General features: G+C 40.0%; 1 protein-coding gene across 2 annotated transcripts in view; it reads right to left on the bottom strand.

Moving 5' to 3' along the window:
* CYYR1 (cysteine and tyrosine rich 1) overlaps positions 1–19,044 on the bottom strand; it is a 79,624-nt gene that overhangs the window by 7,313 nt on the left and 53,267 nt on the right. For both annotated transcript variants that reach the window (XM_024562620.4, XM_045196826.3), the window contains one exon: positions 4,805–4,962. In XM_024562620.4, coding sequence (XP_024418388.2) covers positions 4,805–4,962 — 158 coding nt within the window. The remainder of the gene's footprint in view (positions 1–4,804; positions 4,963–19,044) is intronic.

Below are 19,044 nucleotides of genomic sequence, written 5' to 3'. Positions count from 1 at the left end.
ATTGATGGCATTTAAAAATAATAATTTAAGCTGATGTGACCTTTACTTTTGTATTCATATCTTTATTCAGCTTAGATTTGTAATCCAGCAGATAAATTATTTCTGTGCATCTCTTGTTAACTCTTTTATCTCTTTCCCCATTGCCTGATGAGACTCCAATCCTCATTAAATGCACCATTTTAACCACCCCAGATCTGTATCTAGGAGCTTAATGTAAGAGGATAAAAATGCACAATTATGGTAATTGATTTCACTTTATTTTTTTAAATTTTTTTTCTTGTGTTGGTTTTATTATTGATATTTTTAATAAACATTTTAAATATTTCTCATTTTAATTTTTTTCCTAATTTTATTGTTATTCAAGTACAGTTCTCTGACTTTTCCCCCCACCCCAGCCTAATCCCAGCCCTCCCCACCTCCCTCCTGTTTCTGACCGCCCCCCCCCCCCCCCCCCCGCTTTATTGTCCATGTCTCCTTTATATTTGTTCCTACAAACCCTTCACCTTTTTCCCCTGAAATTCCCTCCTCTCTCCCCTCTGGTCACTGTCAGCCTTTTCTCAATTTCAGTGTCTTTGGTTGTATTTTCCTTGCTTGTTTGTTTTGTTGATTAGGTTCCTGTTAAAGGTGAGATCATATGGTATTTGTCTTTCACTGCCTGGCTTATTTCACTTAGATTTCACTTTAAATGAATGACCATATTCTTAAGTGTGGAGGCCATCGGCTGTGCTTGTGACTTGAGCATTTCTTTAGGCATTCCAGCACCCTTCCATTCTCTGAGATTACTGTTTCATTCTTTCTGCTTAACTACAAACACCTCCTTAACCTACTTTTAGCATAACACTTGCTTCTTTTTTCACTGAGAAAACAGGCACAATCAGAAGGCACCTTGTCACCAAATCCTCCTTGGATGAGTACATGAAAGTCTTCCCATGTTCAGTACTTATCCAAATAAGGTTGCCCTCATTTGTTAATTCAATAATGCAAATTAAGTGTTGATTGCTTAGTGAAATATTTCCAAGAGACTTTCAATACTGCACACCAGTTATTTTATAGAATGTTCCGCAACTTGGGTTTGTTAGATAACTTATGCTAAGTTCAGGCTCTGAACTTCCAGCCAGAATACTACACAGGTGAAGTTGTGTCGCCCCCAGAGTTCCACCCAAAGATGTAAGATGTCCATTTGTCTTTCCTTGGTGATACTAACTTTTATTTCCTGGTCGAGATGATGTCAGCTTTTTCTACTTTTACAATGAACAACAATCTGGGAATAGGTGCTTTAAGTGCATGTACGTATTCTGCTCCTCAGCAATCTTTCCCCCAGATTTACCGTTAGTTGATGATTCTTATCCTAAATCTTTCTTATGATGGCTTTAAAATAATGAATTTTCCAACTCCACAACTCCTTTTTACATGTATCCTTCGGCATTTTTCTGTTAGCAAGAGCCTCCCTCTCCTTCTCCACTGTCTATATCTGATTACCTTATCTATCTGTCTATCTATCTACCATCAATCAATCATCAGGGAACTAACTAATGCACTTCAAATCTCAATTTTCCTGATAGCATTAAAATCTCTTGTTTTCACTTCATTGGCATTTGATTTCTATATCTTTGCAAAGCCTTTTGTTACAGTCTTTCTGTATCATCTTCCTTCAGGTGTGTATAATCCAAACCCACTTTTCAGAAAGGCATTACTATGACCACTCTCCCTCATTTACACTGAAATTCTGGAAAGTAGTGGGAATGTAAGGTCTGACAAATAATTCTTAATTTCACACAGATGGTTTTAAGAATAATTGTAATTAAACAGGACACCATTTATTCTACCCGATATGGCAGGAATAAAAACTATCTTAGAGGGCCACTGTCCAACAAAGGCTCAAGGGTGGCAGATGACCTTTCCTGGTGGTGTCCCCACCGTGCAGAGCGATCACTGTGGCTGCCGGGCTCCCCACCGAGCACGGCAACTAAGGGTTAACATAACAATGGCTGGATTATTCCCGACCCACTTCTGTGGCCTCCGAGCTGTGGGAATATACAACTTGCACTATAGAACAATAAAGATGACGGGTTATTATCTCTACTATCACAGGGTTAATTAATTAATGTGAATACAAACATTTTATATTTCCACACAGGAGAGATTTTGAAAAACATTCAATTCTACTCTGAGTTCTTTCCTCATCCTTTAACTTAAAGCTTAATTAGCGTCTTTGAGAAGGAAATGAGAAGTAATCAAGTACATTATGTTTTGAAGACCTTGTGTTTTTGTAGTGAAAATGTTTCTACCCTCAGGTTCATTGTGTTTCTTGCATTGTTCAGGTCCCAGAACCCTGTGTTTACTAAACATGCAGCCCGCCTCTCTGATCTGCCCGTAGTAATGGCACCAATGTAAAGTTTTAAAAACATGTTTCCATGCATGAAATAGACACTTCAACCCCCCCAAAACACAAGACTTCACATGAAAATATTTTATATCTTTTATTCTAATTTTATAAATAATATTTGAAAATGTTTTAAAAATTAATTTTAACTAAAAACTTTTCTTGGTCAAGCAAAAGTATGTCTGAAATGTTACCTATGGAGCACTTCCCTTTGCCTTCTCTCCAATTAATGTCTGTCTCTGTTCTGTTCTTCTCTTGTGTTACGGGTTGGCCACATAAGAATGAGGAGATGTGAAGAATAAAAAATAATTCCCCCATTTTTTCCCTTATACCCCAGTGTAACAGGGTGTAGCCAAGAAGGGGGTCCCAAATAGGGATTTGTAATGGGGTCCACAACTCAAGGTGTCCAGGAAATATTAGAAATATATATATAGGATGTCCTCACCCCACAAGCCTGAGCTGGAGGAAGGGACACCTGGAGCAAGGCGATTCAGAGCTGTTTTGTACAGCAACAGCTGTGCAGCTAACCTCTGGCATGGTCATTTAACATATCTATAACCTTTAACTGGTTTCATGGATATGTTAAATAGCTGTGGCCAGGCTTTGAGCCAGAAAGATGGGAGTGATTTCCACCCAAGATATAACTGGGAAGCAAGTCCCCCTAGTTACAGCGCCTGTGTGAGAGCTTGGAGAAGATCAGCTCCATGCCATGGGGCCACAGCTGCCTAGAAAAATATGGGAATGCTGGCAGGTGTAAGTGATTATCGGAGGAGTCAGAAATGGGACTGCAGAGGAAGACTGGTGCTGGGATTTAAACTCAGGCACAGCAGCCATACCAGAGAGAGGACCATGAGGTTTTGGGGGAGAAGGGAGAGAAGAACCATGTGACTTTGGCAGAGTGGGGACCCCATGGCGGCAACACAGCTGATGGTGCTGGGAGCCTGAATCATGGACTTCTACTTCTTTTCCTGAGATACGGTACCCCAGACTGGGCAGAGGGAGAAGGAAGGACTGTGCATCTGTGGGTATCCTGAAGGACTTTAGTATTTTAATGAAGACATTAAGTCATCACTCTAAGTCTGTATAACTTTTAAATAAATAATTCCTTTCCTTTTCACCAATCTCTGGCATTGAGAAATGCCTTTCCTCTGGTGGCGGGCAAGGCGAACCTAGTAGGTGGGGGGGACCCCCAGAGAGAAAGAGGAAGGGGGTCCTTTTGGTAATAGTATATTGTTCACCCCCTCCAGGTCTGTTCTGCAACACTAACATTGTTGCCCTAACATTAATTTCAACCATATTCTCAGTCAGTTGGGGAGATTCAAAATTGTGATTTGCTTTTGCACTGAGTAAAAGCTACGTACACTCCAGAGTGGAATTTAAGGCAAATTCCCTAGGTACTGATATCTAAATCAGGTCTTGTCCTGAGTTGTGTTCATTCTTTCAGCCATGTCTGCTGAGTGCCTGTTAGGTGCTGGTCCCGATCACATGTGTTTGAGATTTAGTGGCGAAGGAAAGACAAAAAGATCCCTGCCTCATGGAGCTAACATTTTGGAAGGAGGAAAAAAAACAATAAACAATAAATGTACCAATTAGGTAAACTATGTGGTATATTAGAAGATTAAAAACACTGGAGTAAGGAGGATTGGGTGCTGTGGGGAGGGATACATTACAGTCTTAAGTAGGGTGATCAGGGCAGGCCTTATTCAGGAGATGATCTTTGGACAAAGACTTGAATTGAGTGAGGGACTCGGTATTTCAGAAAAAGCCCTAAGGTGGGTGTGTGCCCTGTTTGTTCCTGGAACAGCCGGGAAAGCGTGACTGCAGCCAGAGTGATAAGAGGGGGAGGAGAAGGAAATGAGGTCAGAAAACTAAAAGGAGGAGCCAAATCATACTTTGCTTGGAAGGTCCTGGTAAAGGATCTGTCTTTTACTTTAGATAAAATGAAGAACCACTGGCATTACCTCTGCCTCTGGAGAGATAGGAAGCCACTGCAGAATTTGAGTAGTGATACAATGTGACTGCTTTCATTGAAGTTTCACTCTGGCTACTGTGTTGGGAATAGACCCTGGGGGCACAAGGAGGGTTCTGGGGCAGCACTTAGGGTGTTGTCACAGGGATGGAGGTGAGAGCTGATGGTGGCTCCCATCATGGAAGGAACAGCAGGTACTGTGAGAAGTAGTCAGATACTACACATACACGTATTTTGAAGATGGAGCTGAGAAGTTTTCCAGATACACTGCATGTAGGTTTGAAGGAAAGAGTGGAGTCAAGGAAGAGTTCAAGGTTTTTAACCTGAGAAGCTGGAAGTCTAAAGATTCCACCAACTGAGACGTGAAGGCTGTAAGTGGAGGAGGACTTGGGGGGATGGTCATGTTTAGACATGTTAAATTTGAGGTATCTCTCAAAGTCGATTTTGCTTACCGGGATAGGAAGCGATGGCATTGATGTGCGCGGTGCTGATGACGCCCACCCGGGGCCCGCGGTTGTTCTTCATACACATGCAGATACAGATGGCGATCCCAGCAATGACCCCCATGATGAACACGATTCCAAACACGATCCCGGCAATCGCGGTGCCCCTACACAAGAAAAAAGCAGTGCATTTACTCAGAACTCTCATTAGGGTTCTTCAGACCTCCACATACAATTCAATGACTACGTGACAAGTATTTCTTTACGAATGTTCTTAAGGATAATTTTTAAAGAGATAATTCCCTGATTCGGTTAGGTAGTCTTGTGTATTGCAATGAATAAATAAGTTATAAACCTTTAGGGAATCCTCTTCCAGAACAGTAGACCTACCATTCACATTCTGGTGTTTAAAATTCATGTATTTATACAAAACATAATTCTCCAGATATGCTATCTAAAGTAATAATTAAAAAAACCATTCTGCTGTGTAAATAGCAAAGAATTTATCTACTTTCTATAAGGTATATGTGCTTAATGAAGACAACTTGATTCATGTCGAAATATTACATTAATAGTAACATTTATTCTCATTAGAACTCTTCATAAAGAAAACTAAAAAACAATATCACACAAAGGAAAGTTATTAGAATGCCATGGGATTTCTCTACAGCAATCCCAAATTCTAGACGACAATTAGCAATGCCTTTATATTTCTGAGAAATAACATCTTTCATGTTAGAATTCTATGTCCAGCCAAACTATCAACAAGTGAGTGTAGCATTAAGTCATTTTCAGGCACGCAAGGACTCTGAAACATTTCTCTCCCTTGCACTTTTCTTTGAGCAGACATTCAGTAATATGCTTCTGCCAACAGGGCAGTTCACCAAGAAAGAGCAAGAATGTGTCTGTATCTCTGTCTAGCTGCATACACCTCTGTATATGTCAAATAAGAATTATACTTTCAAATAGTTAAATTGCTACTAAGTATTGTTACAATTTCATGTGTAAATGCTAATAGGAGATAGAAACACCAAGCTGTATCATTTCTCCCATAAGCCTATATTACTTGTGAAAACATGCTGTAAAATTCAGGTATGCCAAAGACGTTTACTTTGCCTTTTTTTATGCTAGTTCTTCTCTCTAATAACTTCCCTCAACATACACACTTTCTTGAGGCTTTGTAATCAACTTCTCTGTTATGCTCCGAATAATAAATTTCCCTGATTTACTGGTTCTGCCCCTGTCATACAGATGTGTCTACCTCAATACCTGTCATCTACATTTTCCTTTCATAAAAAGGCTCTTGAGGGTTAATTTAGGTACCTGACTACCTGAAATAAATACTATATCTCCTAGATACTCTTAAAACTAGTCTTTTTTGGTGATAAATTTATAGAAAATACTTGTAAGTAAAGTAAAATATTTTGTGACATCACTCAGGAAAACTTCTTAAAAGATGGGAGGAGTGAGCTTTCCCCCCAGCTCCCTCACCTACTCCTCATTCTGCTTTCTGAGATATGGACATAATGGCTGAGCTCTGGTCTCACTGCCAGACCATGAGGACAGTCTGCCTAGGGGTGGAGGAGGTATGAGTTTCATGGAGTATGCATCCTTAATAGATATGGAGATGCTATATCAGCCCCAAGTTACCTATCTCTGAATTCCCTTTACATGACAGAGAAATATAAAGTATTTAATTTTTTTCATTAAAATCTCTGTTACTTTAGTGTGTGTGTGTGTGTGATGTATTGCTTAACGTAATCTCACCTAATACAACTCCCTCCCCAAGATTAACACTGTAAAACAAAAGGAAGTCTTTAATGTGGAAACAGCAGTTCTAAGGAACATATGTATACTCTGAGGTCCCCATGAAAAGGTTCCAAAAACCCCAGCAGAACCAAGAAAGTACAAGACTGCATTCAACTTCTGCTAAATTGAGATCATTCTTCTTCCATCCCATGTGGCTACATTTTTATGATTTAGTGAGAGACCTTCCAGAAATCTTTATATTGTCTAGACATCAAGGAGGTATACACAATGAGAATAAAAAAATGGTCTTGAAGATGTTAGAAATGATAGGCTAACCTGCACAATAGCACTTTTTTTCACTGGGGTTCAATAGTATATGATTTGATTGATTAAGAATAAATTCAAGCCAAAAAAGTACCCTTTGGTTGGTTTGTACTTATTTTTACTGATCAATTTTTTTGAACAAGAGCACAATTCTTATATTAGATTCATAAAGCGCATTCAATGAAGTTCAAATGCATATAATAAAATAAGTAAAAAACAGAAATCTGAGTGAAGATTCCCTGACTTATATTACTTGATATGTTCTGTATACCAGATGGATTCTACGTCATATGTCCTGCCAAGGTAACCTTGGCACACCATAACAAAGTTGAAATGCAGTCATTCGTAGTTAATTATACATGCATGTGATTGATTTCATAGCAATATTTGGAAGAGCAGTTTTGACCCACACATAAATCAGCTCAATTTTCCACGCATGCCCTAGAGGTGTTTGATTTATTCTTGTCATAATGCCTGCAATTCTAAATGGCTGCCACTAGATAGCACCATTCGTAACAGACAGTATGGGTTGTATATCTATCATGTGCGAGGCCCTGTTCTGGGTGATGGGATCCAAAGTTGAATGACGCATGGAACCTTCAAGGATTTGAGAACCACGTATGCAATAGTAAGCAAAGAGAGGTTGGAAGGCAAGTTTTTCTAGGCATAGAAGACCAAGACAAGAAAAACAATTACTTCAATCATACTCAGCAGAAAAGAACAATAAAATGAATTACATTCATATTGTTGTTCTTAAAAAAAAAGCAACAGTATGAATGTAATGAATTGAAGAGAATAGTAAGGATTTCTCAATACTTCATTGCACATACAGTGCTTTGATGCAGAGGATGCTTTTGTGCAATAAAATCGGACTGACTTTTTTTGCAGGCAATGAAACCAAATCTGTGAGAAGCTAAAATAAAGGTCTTCTAGCTAGTTTCCTGGAAAAGAGATCTCAGAGGTCCTGACCCCCCACCCCCACAGCTGTTTGTATGGCCGTGGTGTGCGTTGCTCACAGTCTCCCATCTACTCGGCCAACATTACGGAGTCTCTTCACTGTGCTAGATTAACGGACAAAATGTTATTGGGAAGCAGAGAAGGGGAGAGAAAGGATTCCTGGAATGTTTGGGGAATGGAAGCTCTGAAACCTGGTGACCAGACTGAAGTGGGGAGTAAGTGAGAGGCGAGAGCGGGAGTGTCTTCCTTGTGGGCGGTTGTCTCTTGCTGCACAACGGGCAGTTCGTAAAAGGGTGCCTAAGTGAAGACGGTATGACACATGTGATCCTAAGTTAGATTTAAATAGGAGCAGCCACTGCACAGAGACTTCCGTGCCTCCTCCTTTTCAACGTAAAAAATTCCCAATTACTGCTAGATACAATTCTCTCATTTATAATGCTTTGGCACAGTTCGCCTTTTGGAAGTAACCTTTGCTGAAACTTCACACTGAGCTAATTACCTTCACTTACGATGATTACTTTAGACAAGACTTTCTTCTCTTCCTTTCTATACCTTTATCATATTTTGAGTGGAAAAAAAAAATCACAAAGCAGTTTTTGAACAGTGGCAATAAGGCTTTCTACTGAAAGTCAATTTGTTGAGATTTAAGTCCTAAGAGCATATAAGACTTAAAGGATTGAATCTGATTTTGAAGATGCAGAGCCCACAGAGTAACCTGCTTTCTTTTCCATTGACTCCAGCTTGGAGTGTTTCAAATAAATCTGGAGGCTCACACTGTCATTGACCTGGCAGAAGAGCAGCTACAATACCTTTCAGACTTAGACATTTAAAAATTTAGTAAGATTCCTATAGGACTGAGGTGGATGTTGGAAGTTGTAAACCTGTCCAAATTAACTGCTGAAACCACTAACAGACCACAGTGGCATAATGGACCACTGGCAGTGAGCCCACATGCTGTCTAACCCAGTGTTTTCTCCTGCCAACTGCTCGACTGTACATTACAAGTGAATCCGCCCACCCAAGCAACTGTGATTCTCTTCCTGGACCTTAGCAGGTCCCCATCATCTGCTGAGACAAGCCTGTGATTGATTGTTGTCTGCTGCGGAGATCTCTTGTGCTAAGCCTGCCAATGATTTGCTCAGGTCTGACATTTATTATCTTCACTCGACTCTTATGAGCTTGTGGTTTCCAAGACCCAAATGCTGCTGCCTGATCACGCCTCTTAGAAGCCTTGCTCACAGCCTCAGCCCTGCCTGCCTGATATGGTTGATTGGGGATGTCACAGTTTGGCTTCCTTGTTGGATGTAGCCTCCAGCTCATTTTAGTGATTCTTAAAGCCATTCACAACAATAGGTCCTCATCATAGCCTCACTATTGCTCCCTTTCACAGTAGGTGGCTGCCTCTCCATAGCTCCAAATAGTTCCTGGGTTTTGTGCCTTACAACTAACTACCCATGAGAGAAAAACTGATTTCAATCATGTATTATTGCCTCATTCCAGTAGAGATGGTCCCAGAGAAGGAATGGGATTGGTTCAGCTGGAATTGAGGACCCATCTCTAGATCAATCCACTTGGCCAAGGCCAGGAATGCAGTGATTGGCCTAGCTTGGGTCAAGTGCCTCTTTCCAGACTTGCAATATGCAACCAAAGGGGAAAGACATGGGAGAAAGAGAGGTTGCCCATTCAGGGGCACAGGCAAGGGGTTTGGCAAACATGACTCACACTGTATGTAACTTTGTAGAGTTGGCATGATTAAAATTCTAGGTCCAAGTTCGAGTTTATAGATGTGAGTTAGAATTTTCAAGAATGAAGGACAAATAGAGACAAATGACCCCAAGTCTCAGATCTGTCTATTCTTCTCCTAAATATATAAATGGTACTTCAAAATCAAAATAAGGTAACTTCAGACAAGTCTGCAGGCAGGGAACTCTGAGGATTTCCAGTGACCATCTGTTCTAGCAGAGCTTATTTCAAGAAAAATCAGTTAATCTCCAGGTTGGAGAGAATCATAAATTATGTAACACTATACATTTTTTAGTGTCTTCTCTTGCCTAGATATTATGTTGGAAATTCAAGAAAGACAAAGACTGGGGAAGACACACATGTACATGCATGTAACTATAATGCATGGCATGGAGTGGAAGGGGAAAACGCAGGTTGGGTTCTATAAGGTCAGAGGACAGCGCCTAATCCAAACACGTTAGCATATGTGCAGGCATGTCTGAGTGTATGTGTGAGCAGCGATGGGACGTTTGTGACGAGAAGGAAGGCATGTGTGAGAGTGGGTGTGAGCAAAGAAGGTGTGGGTGTATATGTGTATTTGGGGGTGCTGGAAGCTGGCTTCCTGAGGTGGTAACGTCTTCTGCATCTTAAAGGAAGGCTAGAAACGAGTCAAAGATATCTGAGGGGATTAGAGCAGAACCACATTTCAGCTCAAAAGAACAACATATAAATGCCATAGGAACGTAGCACATGTTTCACAATGTGTTTAAGGGTCTGTGAAAAGTTGAGAGTGGCTGAAATAGAGAAGAAGGAGGTGAAGCTGGAGGATAAGAAAGGGCTTGGGGGGACTGGTCAACAAGGTCTTCAATGACACTGTAAAGAACTTGGTCTTTTTATTGGAGTATACAGAAAACAAGTGACAATCTGTAAGTACAGGTCAGTCTAAGAGTAACGTGGAAAGTGGCTTTGGCGGGGGTCAGACGGTCCCCAGGCAGCCCTACTGAAAGATCATTGTAATTATCTGGGCAAACCGTGGTGAAAGACTGAACCTGACAATGGCAGAAGGGCAGGGGAAAAGGCGGGGAGGAGGGAGTTCTGGGACATCCAACATGGAAGGTAAAGTCAGTGGCGCCTTAAGGCCATTAAGTTTAAACCCCTAAAGGACTATCACGACTCTGTGCTATCCCCAGTCACCCGAAGCTATTTTCACTCCCAGTGCTCAAAAGGCATTGAATCTGGAGGCAGCTTATTCCATTACCCAGCAGTACCCTGCAAGCATGTGGCACTGCAGAATGCTTCAGTTGCCCGGCTCTCCTGTCTCTCCCAAAGGGGGTCCTCTGCAGAGGGGAAGCTCTGACCTTCCACAGGAAAGAAGGGAGGTGTCGGGCCCAGAAGGTGTCACAGAGAGGGCAGAAGATAAACTTTGCTAACACTTGTCGTTTACTGGCCTGATTTTAACCAAGTACGTTTTCCAAAATGAATGTTTATAAAAGACATATGCACTGTTTAATACTGTATTGCATACACTTTTAGCATAATGTGCATATATAAATAGGAGGTTTGCTTTATTTGTATAATCAATGAACTCTTAATTGTCCTTCTCTGAAACTCATGTTCCTAAACCCCTGGAAAACATAAATTAAAAACAATCATCTTCGAGTTATTCTTAGATTGCCGCACGCAGTCTGATTTTCCAATCCAGGTCTTTATGCAGTTAAAATCTGATTGGGTCAGAGAACGCCTGAGGTCCCCTCCAGCTTCTCAGTACTGCAACTAATTAGCAGAAATCCCACTTTAATAATACAGCTATTCCAGGTCAAGAAAAGAAAGTGAAGCAAAGGTGGGAATCTCAGCCTAATGAAGATACAAAAACAAAAGATTAGAAGAGTTTGAAATTTCTGTGTGATAATTAATTACAGTCCAACAAGAACAAAGTTCTATGAATATTGGCTAATTGTAATTTAAACTACATTTACTCACACAAATCTCTCCCTCAACATCACCCCCAATTCTGAGGTAGAAAGAGATAATGCTTTTCAATAATCTTTATCTCATTTATTGTCAATTTTAAGCAACAATCGCAAGTCTGTGGGGATGTAATAATCCTCGAGGTAACATGAAATATTTTATCTAAGTAATTATAATTGAATGTACTTATTAATATCATTTAGCCAGCTCTTAATTAATTACTTCTACTTTCAAAGAAAGTTTTGTTTTGAAGATCTTGGCAAAAATGGTTATACCATGACATAGTAGTTGGTTTAGAAGACACTGAATATAATTTTTTAAGAGCATGCATGATTCAAGAATTGGATTGATCTGGGCATTTCTAGGAGCAGTGCTTGAAGGTTTCACTGTATTCTCTGAAATTCCAATAGGCCAGAGAAGGGGCTCCTCACGCTTACTGCCACGGAACCTGGGGAGGGGTAGCATCATGCCCAGGTTTGAGCCATCAGAGTGGTATCACACTAGGGGCGTCTCTGTTGTGTATCTCAGAAGACAGGTGAACTTCACTATGTTCCATGTATTAAGGCAGATGACATGAAGGAGAACGGGACTGGGAAATGACAGTTTTCCTACTGGGGAGAAAAAAGACAGCTAATATAAGCTGTGTAGCCTGGCAGAATAAGGCAAACTGTAGTTATTCAAGAAACTATCTTGCCAGTGTAGATAAGCAAAATAGCAAATTATGTTGTTGGTGAACACTATAGAGCAAAGATTTTTCTCATCAAATGAATGCATCTTGGGAAGAGAGAGGCAAACCCAACAAGGAGAACATAGCAAGAAGGAACTAGGGAGTGGTGATCTTTAATGCACAGGTTCTCCTAAGGTAGGTGAGTGCTGACAGCAGGGTTGTGGCAGAGACAGCAGGAGCCAGGCGCTCTTTGGCATCTCCCAGCTTCTCATGCGTCTTGGAAGGGGTGGGCTGTGTGAGGAATTCGCCCCAACAGAATATTAAAGGAAGTGATGAATCACTTCCTCTCAAGGTCAGTAAGGACTTGCTGTTTCTTCCTCACCTCCTTTTACAATCCCAGCCTGTCTGTGGTACTGGAACCATCCCATTCTGGGATGGCGAGCCTACAATGTGAAAGGAGATGGAGTCACTGAGTCAGTTTGAGAGAGAGACACTCAGCTAAGGTGATCAAGAAATAATATGGTGTTGGGCTTAGCCCCTGAGATTTCAGGGTTTATCCGTTTCTGCAGGACAGCCTAAGTATCCTAAGGTATGGGTGTTGTGATTCAGAGGACAGGGCTTGGGTTTAACATGACAAAGTTTAAATCCAGTTTTCACTACCAGTGAGCTCTGTGACTTGACTTCTCTGAACTTCAGTCTGGGGGGGCAAGAATCTTGCTTCCAGAATGAGACTTCACAAAAAGAGTTTCAACTCAGGGAACAAAATGGAAGTCCAGGGGTGGGCCTTGGAAATGCTACCTTCCAAGACAGTGTAATTCTAAGGAATCAAGTGTGACTGTCAGGCTTCCTGAGTTACACAGATGAACTGGGACCCATAGTGCACCTGGTTTGGTTAAGAGTATGAGAGCCAGTCCCATTACGCCTCATAGTAAAGGCTATGGTCCTCAACTCTGGTTTCACATTAGATTTAAGTTAAATCATACGTACACAAATACTGATGCCTGGGCCCTAATCAAAATTCATTAAATCAAATCTCAGGGGATGAGATCCAGATGTTATATTTTTAAAGTTACCTTGGCAGGGCTAATGTACAGCTACAGTTGAGAATCAATGAGTTGCAGTAACAAAAAGGTCGAAGCTCCTTAAGAGCTTCTGTTTTGGCAGAATTTTTTTCAGGAGGTGAAGCACGGAGCCCAGGAGAAAGAAACATAAGGTGCAATCTTATACATGGAATTGGACAAAGAGGTGATTTTGTCAGCAATTTCTCAACAAAATGGAGGTAGTAATTTAAGCCAAAACATTTCTGTTTAGAGAGATAAGATAGAATATTGTTATGAATATTACTATCTTTTCACTCTTCATTTTATTTCATATTTTCAGTTTACTACATGCATTTAAAATATGGGAAGAAATGATGGGTATACAAAATTAATTTCCAACATAGACAAATATTTCTGATTGGTAATATACAAAACTAGGAAAACATTAACAAAATGTTACAGAAACATGGAAACTGACCAACTGCTTGTGATGTTTTCTGCCAATAGATCGTCATTAAAGATACGTTTGGTGCTATGAAAATAGGCAGATCAGACCAGTGCTTTCCAAATGGGGAGAAAACTTAATCCAGGAACCTAGAATTTCCAGGTTGGTTCAGACCCATTATTTATCCAATGCGTTGTTCTATTGCTGACCTACCCAACATCCAGTGATGACGATCAATTTTCTAGCAGATGTAAGTAAATTTTAGTGGAAAGGTATACCTTAATTTCCTTTAGACATTTATAACTATTATTCAAATTTCTCCTAAGCAGTTTTGAATGGCTAAGTTCCAGTGGGATGACAAACTTGAAAATATCTGCCAGCGATGAAAGGTACTTATTGGACAGTAACATATTAATCTCTTGGCTTTGATGATGTAGAAAGGTCCGTGAAGAATACTCAGTTCATTTACACTAAGTTGCATTGGTACCAAGGAATTTTATTTTTCTTTTTTACTTGGAATCAAAGTCAACAGTCTTAATAATTTTTTAAAATTAAAAAATATGTTTATTGATTTCAGAGAGGGAGAGAGGGGGGAGAAAGAGAGAGAGAGAGAGAGAGAGAGAGATCAATATGAGAGAGAAACAGTAACTGGTTTCCCCCCAAACATGCCCTGGCCAGAAATTGAATCAGCCAACTAGCTAAGTGCCCTGACTGGAATTGAACCTCCAACATTTTGGTGTACAGGGTGGTGCTGTAACCAACTGAGCCACACTGGCCAGGGACACAGTATTAATATATTAATATTTTTGTCAGTCCTTAAAATATTCACACATTTGCTCAGATTTAATTTGCAAATGAGCCCTTTTCTACCCACATACCCTCATCAGGAAATCCAAATCATAAAAATTCCGGAGTATAGCCTCAATAACTTATTTTATGTAAACAGTTTGGGATTATGTCCATCAAGTCACTAGTTGGTGACTTCAAAGACTATTCCATCAATCTGCTATCACTCAAATTACAGAACATAAAATAAACCCTTTAACAAACATTTAGATTTTCTTTACTTTTTTTAAAAAAGGTCATTTTTTAAAAGCAAATCAGCTAGCATGCCTACAGAGAAAGATGGTCGTACAGCCTCTCACCTCTAAATCCTGACCTTTCCCCCCCCCCCCGTATCTGCTTGTAGGGGATAGTTTCTTCTTATATTAGTCCCTAGGGGAAGTTCTAGTACCACATGGGACTAAGAAATGTCTTTTGGTCTTTTACTATTTTAAGTTCAAGTTATTAAAATGCCATGGGCTCAGTGTAGCGTGGCACATGTCACATGATCGACCTGAGAAGGAGTCAAACATACTGCTTCTGACAAAAGTATTGTGATTGTGTAAAACTCAAAATTGCTTTTGGAGGGGGGGTAAATGTTCTGTTTTGAAGTGCCTAAGAAGTACACATTCTTTTCCATAATGAAAGAAACAAGGCTCTTTCAGGAGGCCCACATGTAAATACCGATTTTTGTGCTTCCCACTGAATATAAAAGTCAATTAAATCTCAAATTGAATTCCCGTATGTCATTTACGCTATATATCTTCATTTGGTTTGAAATTCTAAGCAGCTAAACTTGACATCACCTTTATAAGATCTTTATCTTTTACATTTGATAAATCCTCAGAAAAGAATGAGGAACAGATCTCTTCTTCATATACTCGTCAACTGTGGATGATGTACCGACTCGGGTGTTTGTCTAGGAGGTGTCTCCTTTGATTGACACCAGGGAAGGAAGACAGACAATAAGACATTAAGGAATGTTAAAGAAGTGGTAATTAAAAAGAGCTCTGAAAGGCTAGTCAAAGAGGGGAAAAAGTATTTAGGAAAAAAAAACAAGCCATGAGAAAGTGAAAGAGAGAGAGAGTAGGGTAAATATTAAGAGAAAGAAGTTCAGTACAGTAAGTACTGTAAATAGCTTTGATGGCAGGAAGATGTTTAACTAATGATTCCAAAGGAGTTCGCAAAGCTAAACTGGGGTGAGTTCACGAAGGGCCTTGAAAACCAGGGTCCAGTCGAGGAACATGCATAAGGGGGTGGGCAGGGCAGGGGAGAGCCATGGGGAAAAATGGGTACAAGCGTAATTGAATAACGATAAAAATCTTAAAAAAGAAAACCACGGTAAAGGGGTGGCAGGAATAGAGTTGTGTCCCAGGAGGGTATCCGTAGAGAAACGAATCATCTGCAAGAGGCAAGACTGGAGACACAGGGCCACCAATTGGGATTTTGCAAAAGAGGTGAGGAAAGGCGTTGGGAAGTCTAATGGGTAGAATGGTGGTCTTCAAAATGGTATGTCCATGTTGAATTCCCAGAACCTGTGAGTATCACCTTCTTTGGAAAGGGTCTTTGCAGATGTTATACATTTTAGAATCTTGAGAACATGACATCAGCAGGAACACTTGGCTGGTTCTAAAATCCAACGATAAGTACCTTCATAAGAGACACACGAGAAAGATTTGACAGACAGAAGAAGGCAACGTGACCACAGAGACAGAGGGCTGAGCCAGCTAAGCAATGTCAAAAGCCGCCAGAAACTGGAAGAAGCAAGAAAAGATTCTGCCCTGGGTGCTCCAGAGGGAGCCCGGCCCTGCTGACACCTTAGTACGCTGATTTCAGACTTCTGGCCCCCAGGACTGTGAGAAGAAATTTCTATTGTTTTAAGCTACAGTTTTTGGTAATTTGCTGTGGCTTCCAAAGGAAACTAATATGGCAAGGCAAGAGAAAGACACCGGGGAGAGGGAGAAAGCACAGTGGATTTGGGACACTGCAAAGTCCAATAGAGAAGAATTAAAGAACACTTATGAGTGAGGCTGGGAATAAGGGGAGGACAGACAAGCAGGGGGTTTTATTAGTGTAAATCTGCTGTGTTTGAAAGCACAAAGTATCAGCGAGTGGATCAAAATGGAAGGAGGAAGACTCTACAGCAGGCAGGGTAGGTAGGGAGGGGGCAAGAGCTGGGTCTAGGGAATTAATAACCCTGGCCAAGTATAGGGTGGTATCTTAGTCAGCTTGCTCTGCCATAACAAATGCCACGGCCTGGGTAACTTAAACAACAGACGTTTATTTTCTCACAGTTCTGGAGGCTGGGAGGTTGGAGATCCAGGTGCCAGCAGGTACAGCTCTTGGGGAGAACCCCCTTTCTGTGTTGCAGATGACTGACTGCCCCCTCACTGTTTACCTTTCACGGCAGCAAGAGAAAGCTCTGGTGCTAAACATAATATGAACAAGTCATGGTGTGATTATTAAACAACGCAGAACTTTCTAAAGCACCACATACAGGCTCCATGTGTTTTCCCTGGCCAAGACAGTCCTAACAAGATGAATTATAAAAGACCTAGGATTGAGAGTTAGAATTGAAACAGCATTTCCACTCTGTCCACACCGGCTCTCTCATTCCCCTCAGTTCCCCACTTTATCTTTTGGTCTCATTCTTTTATCAGAACAGTGGAGAAAATGGGTCCCAATTTCATTTTGTTTTCTTGATAGAGGGATTCCCCAGTTAGACTGAGTGAAAATCTGATCAGCAATGCCCACTCATCTGCTTCTCAGAAGGGTTGTAAGGATTAATGAGGGTCTGCAAATGTGGTGAGGAAGAGCACGCCATGAGAGACCCGTGCGAGACGATGAGATTCATTGAGGGTGCCAACAAATAAGGATATTTTAACGAATGTGGAAAAAAACATACAGCAAAGGGTCTTGGTTTGCTTGCCCCAGTACCTCGATGCCTTAAGGTAGAAAGGAATATGCATAATATCTGAGTAGAAAAATAAAATAATGACAAAGCCAGATAATTCAAGACCATAAACACATTAATAATGAAATATTCTTTGTACCCTGAAAAATCCAGCTTAATTTAAAAAATAAAGCACTGATTTATGCACCCAAGATGTAATGAAATCAAACCATCTACCTTGGAAATTTAGAATAATCTATGGAGGAAGGCAAAGAACTAAAGAGAGACAGAGAGAGATGTTCAGAAGGCAAGTAGGTCAAGGATACTTTCCTTCCCCAGTCAAAATGCAACATGGATAGAATTCATTGGCTATGTATAAATTTGATAACTGTTTATTTGTCTTTCAAAAAGAGATTAAATGGAGATGTGAATGTTGTTTGCTTTCAGAGGTAGTTAGAGAGCAGACGAGAATGCATAGCAAGTTTGACAAAAAGTAAGTTACATTTATGGAGGAATAAGAGAAAGATAAGTTATTTATGAATTTATGCATTTTAAAAGAAAGTTAAAGACACGGTGTGCTTCCTATACACTAATTGTTTCAGGATGTAAACCCTCTAGCAAATAGAAAATAGTTAAATTATTTTGGGTCTTACAATTTCTCTTGACCTTTGCATCTTCCAAGGAGTAGGTATCACAGTGTCTGTCTCTTCTTTTAAAGGCCACCTATTCCTTGTCTTCCTGAGACAGGTGTCCTAAGTCTATTTATATTTACCTCCAAAAGTATTTTCTTTTTCATCTCATTTGTCTCTCTGTTGTAATATACCAGTGAGCTGTAGCTAATGTTCATGCTAAGATAAGACATTTTATTTAAATTCTCTTATCTTTAGTACCACAATTGGAGCAGGTGGTGCTCTGCTTCTGTAGATGCATATATTTGAGGATAAATTTTTTGTTGTTATTCCTTATTCACAAGTGCTAGTTTGTTTTTGTGCAAATGTTTACATTCTGCCCTATAGATATAGCCAGAAGTGTCTATTTTATACTTGATTTTGGAGGTATGTGGGACAAGAAAAATAAAAATGGGTGGAAAGTTCATTACAAGTTCGACATTCTTTTTTCCCCACAGGATTCAATTTTAGAGTTGCACTGGAATCCCCCCCCCCAAAAAAAAGTCAGTCTCTATGACGTTAAGTCTAATCTCAGTAGGGTCTGGGACCGCATTTATTTAGGATACTAGTGAGATAATTTGCAGTCTGTTATTGAGTGGTCCTGCTGTCCTTAACCACTTATTTCATTCTTTAAAAAACAAAAAAGTAATTTGAGGTATATGATCATAATTGAATCAAAATTACATTTTAAGAATATATTATTGAGCATTACATTTTCTTGATTAAAAATTCAAATGTTATTTTAAAAGTCCTGAATACATAATTAAAAATAGCATGGTCAAATTTGAGAAATGAATTATAGATTAAATGGTCTTTTTAATTCCTCTCTCCAAGACACTAGAATGTTCTCATATATATATCAAACATGTCTACATTTCTTCTAAATTCTTCCTTTATTCAAACTCAGTATTTCATCTCATTTCTGTTCACTTTTGTGTCCTTCACAGTATCTATCTGCCTGGAATCTTGTTGCTTGGAGACCACTCTTGAACAC

Source organism: Desmodus rotundus, chromosome 2 (assembly GCF_022682495.2).
Source record: "Desmodus rotundus isolate HL8 chromosome 2, HLdesRot8A.1, whole genome shotgun sequence".
Lineage (NCBI taxonomy): Eukaryota > Metazoa > Chordata > Mammalia > Chiroptera > Phyllostomidae > Desmodus > Desmodus rotundus.
This window is presented reverse-complemented; position numbering and strand designations above follow the sequence as displayed.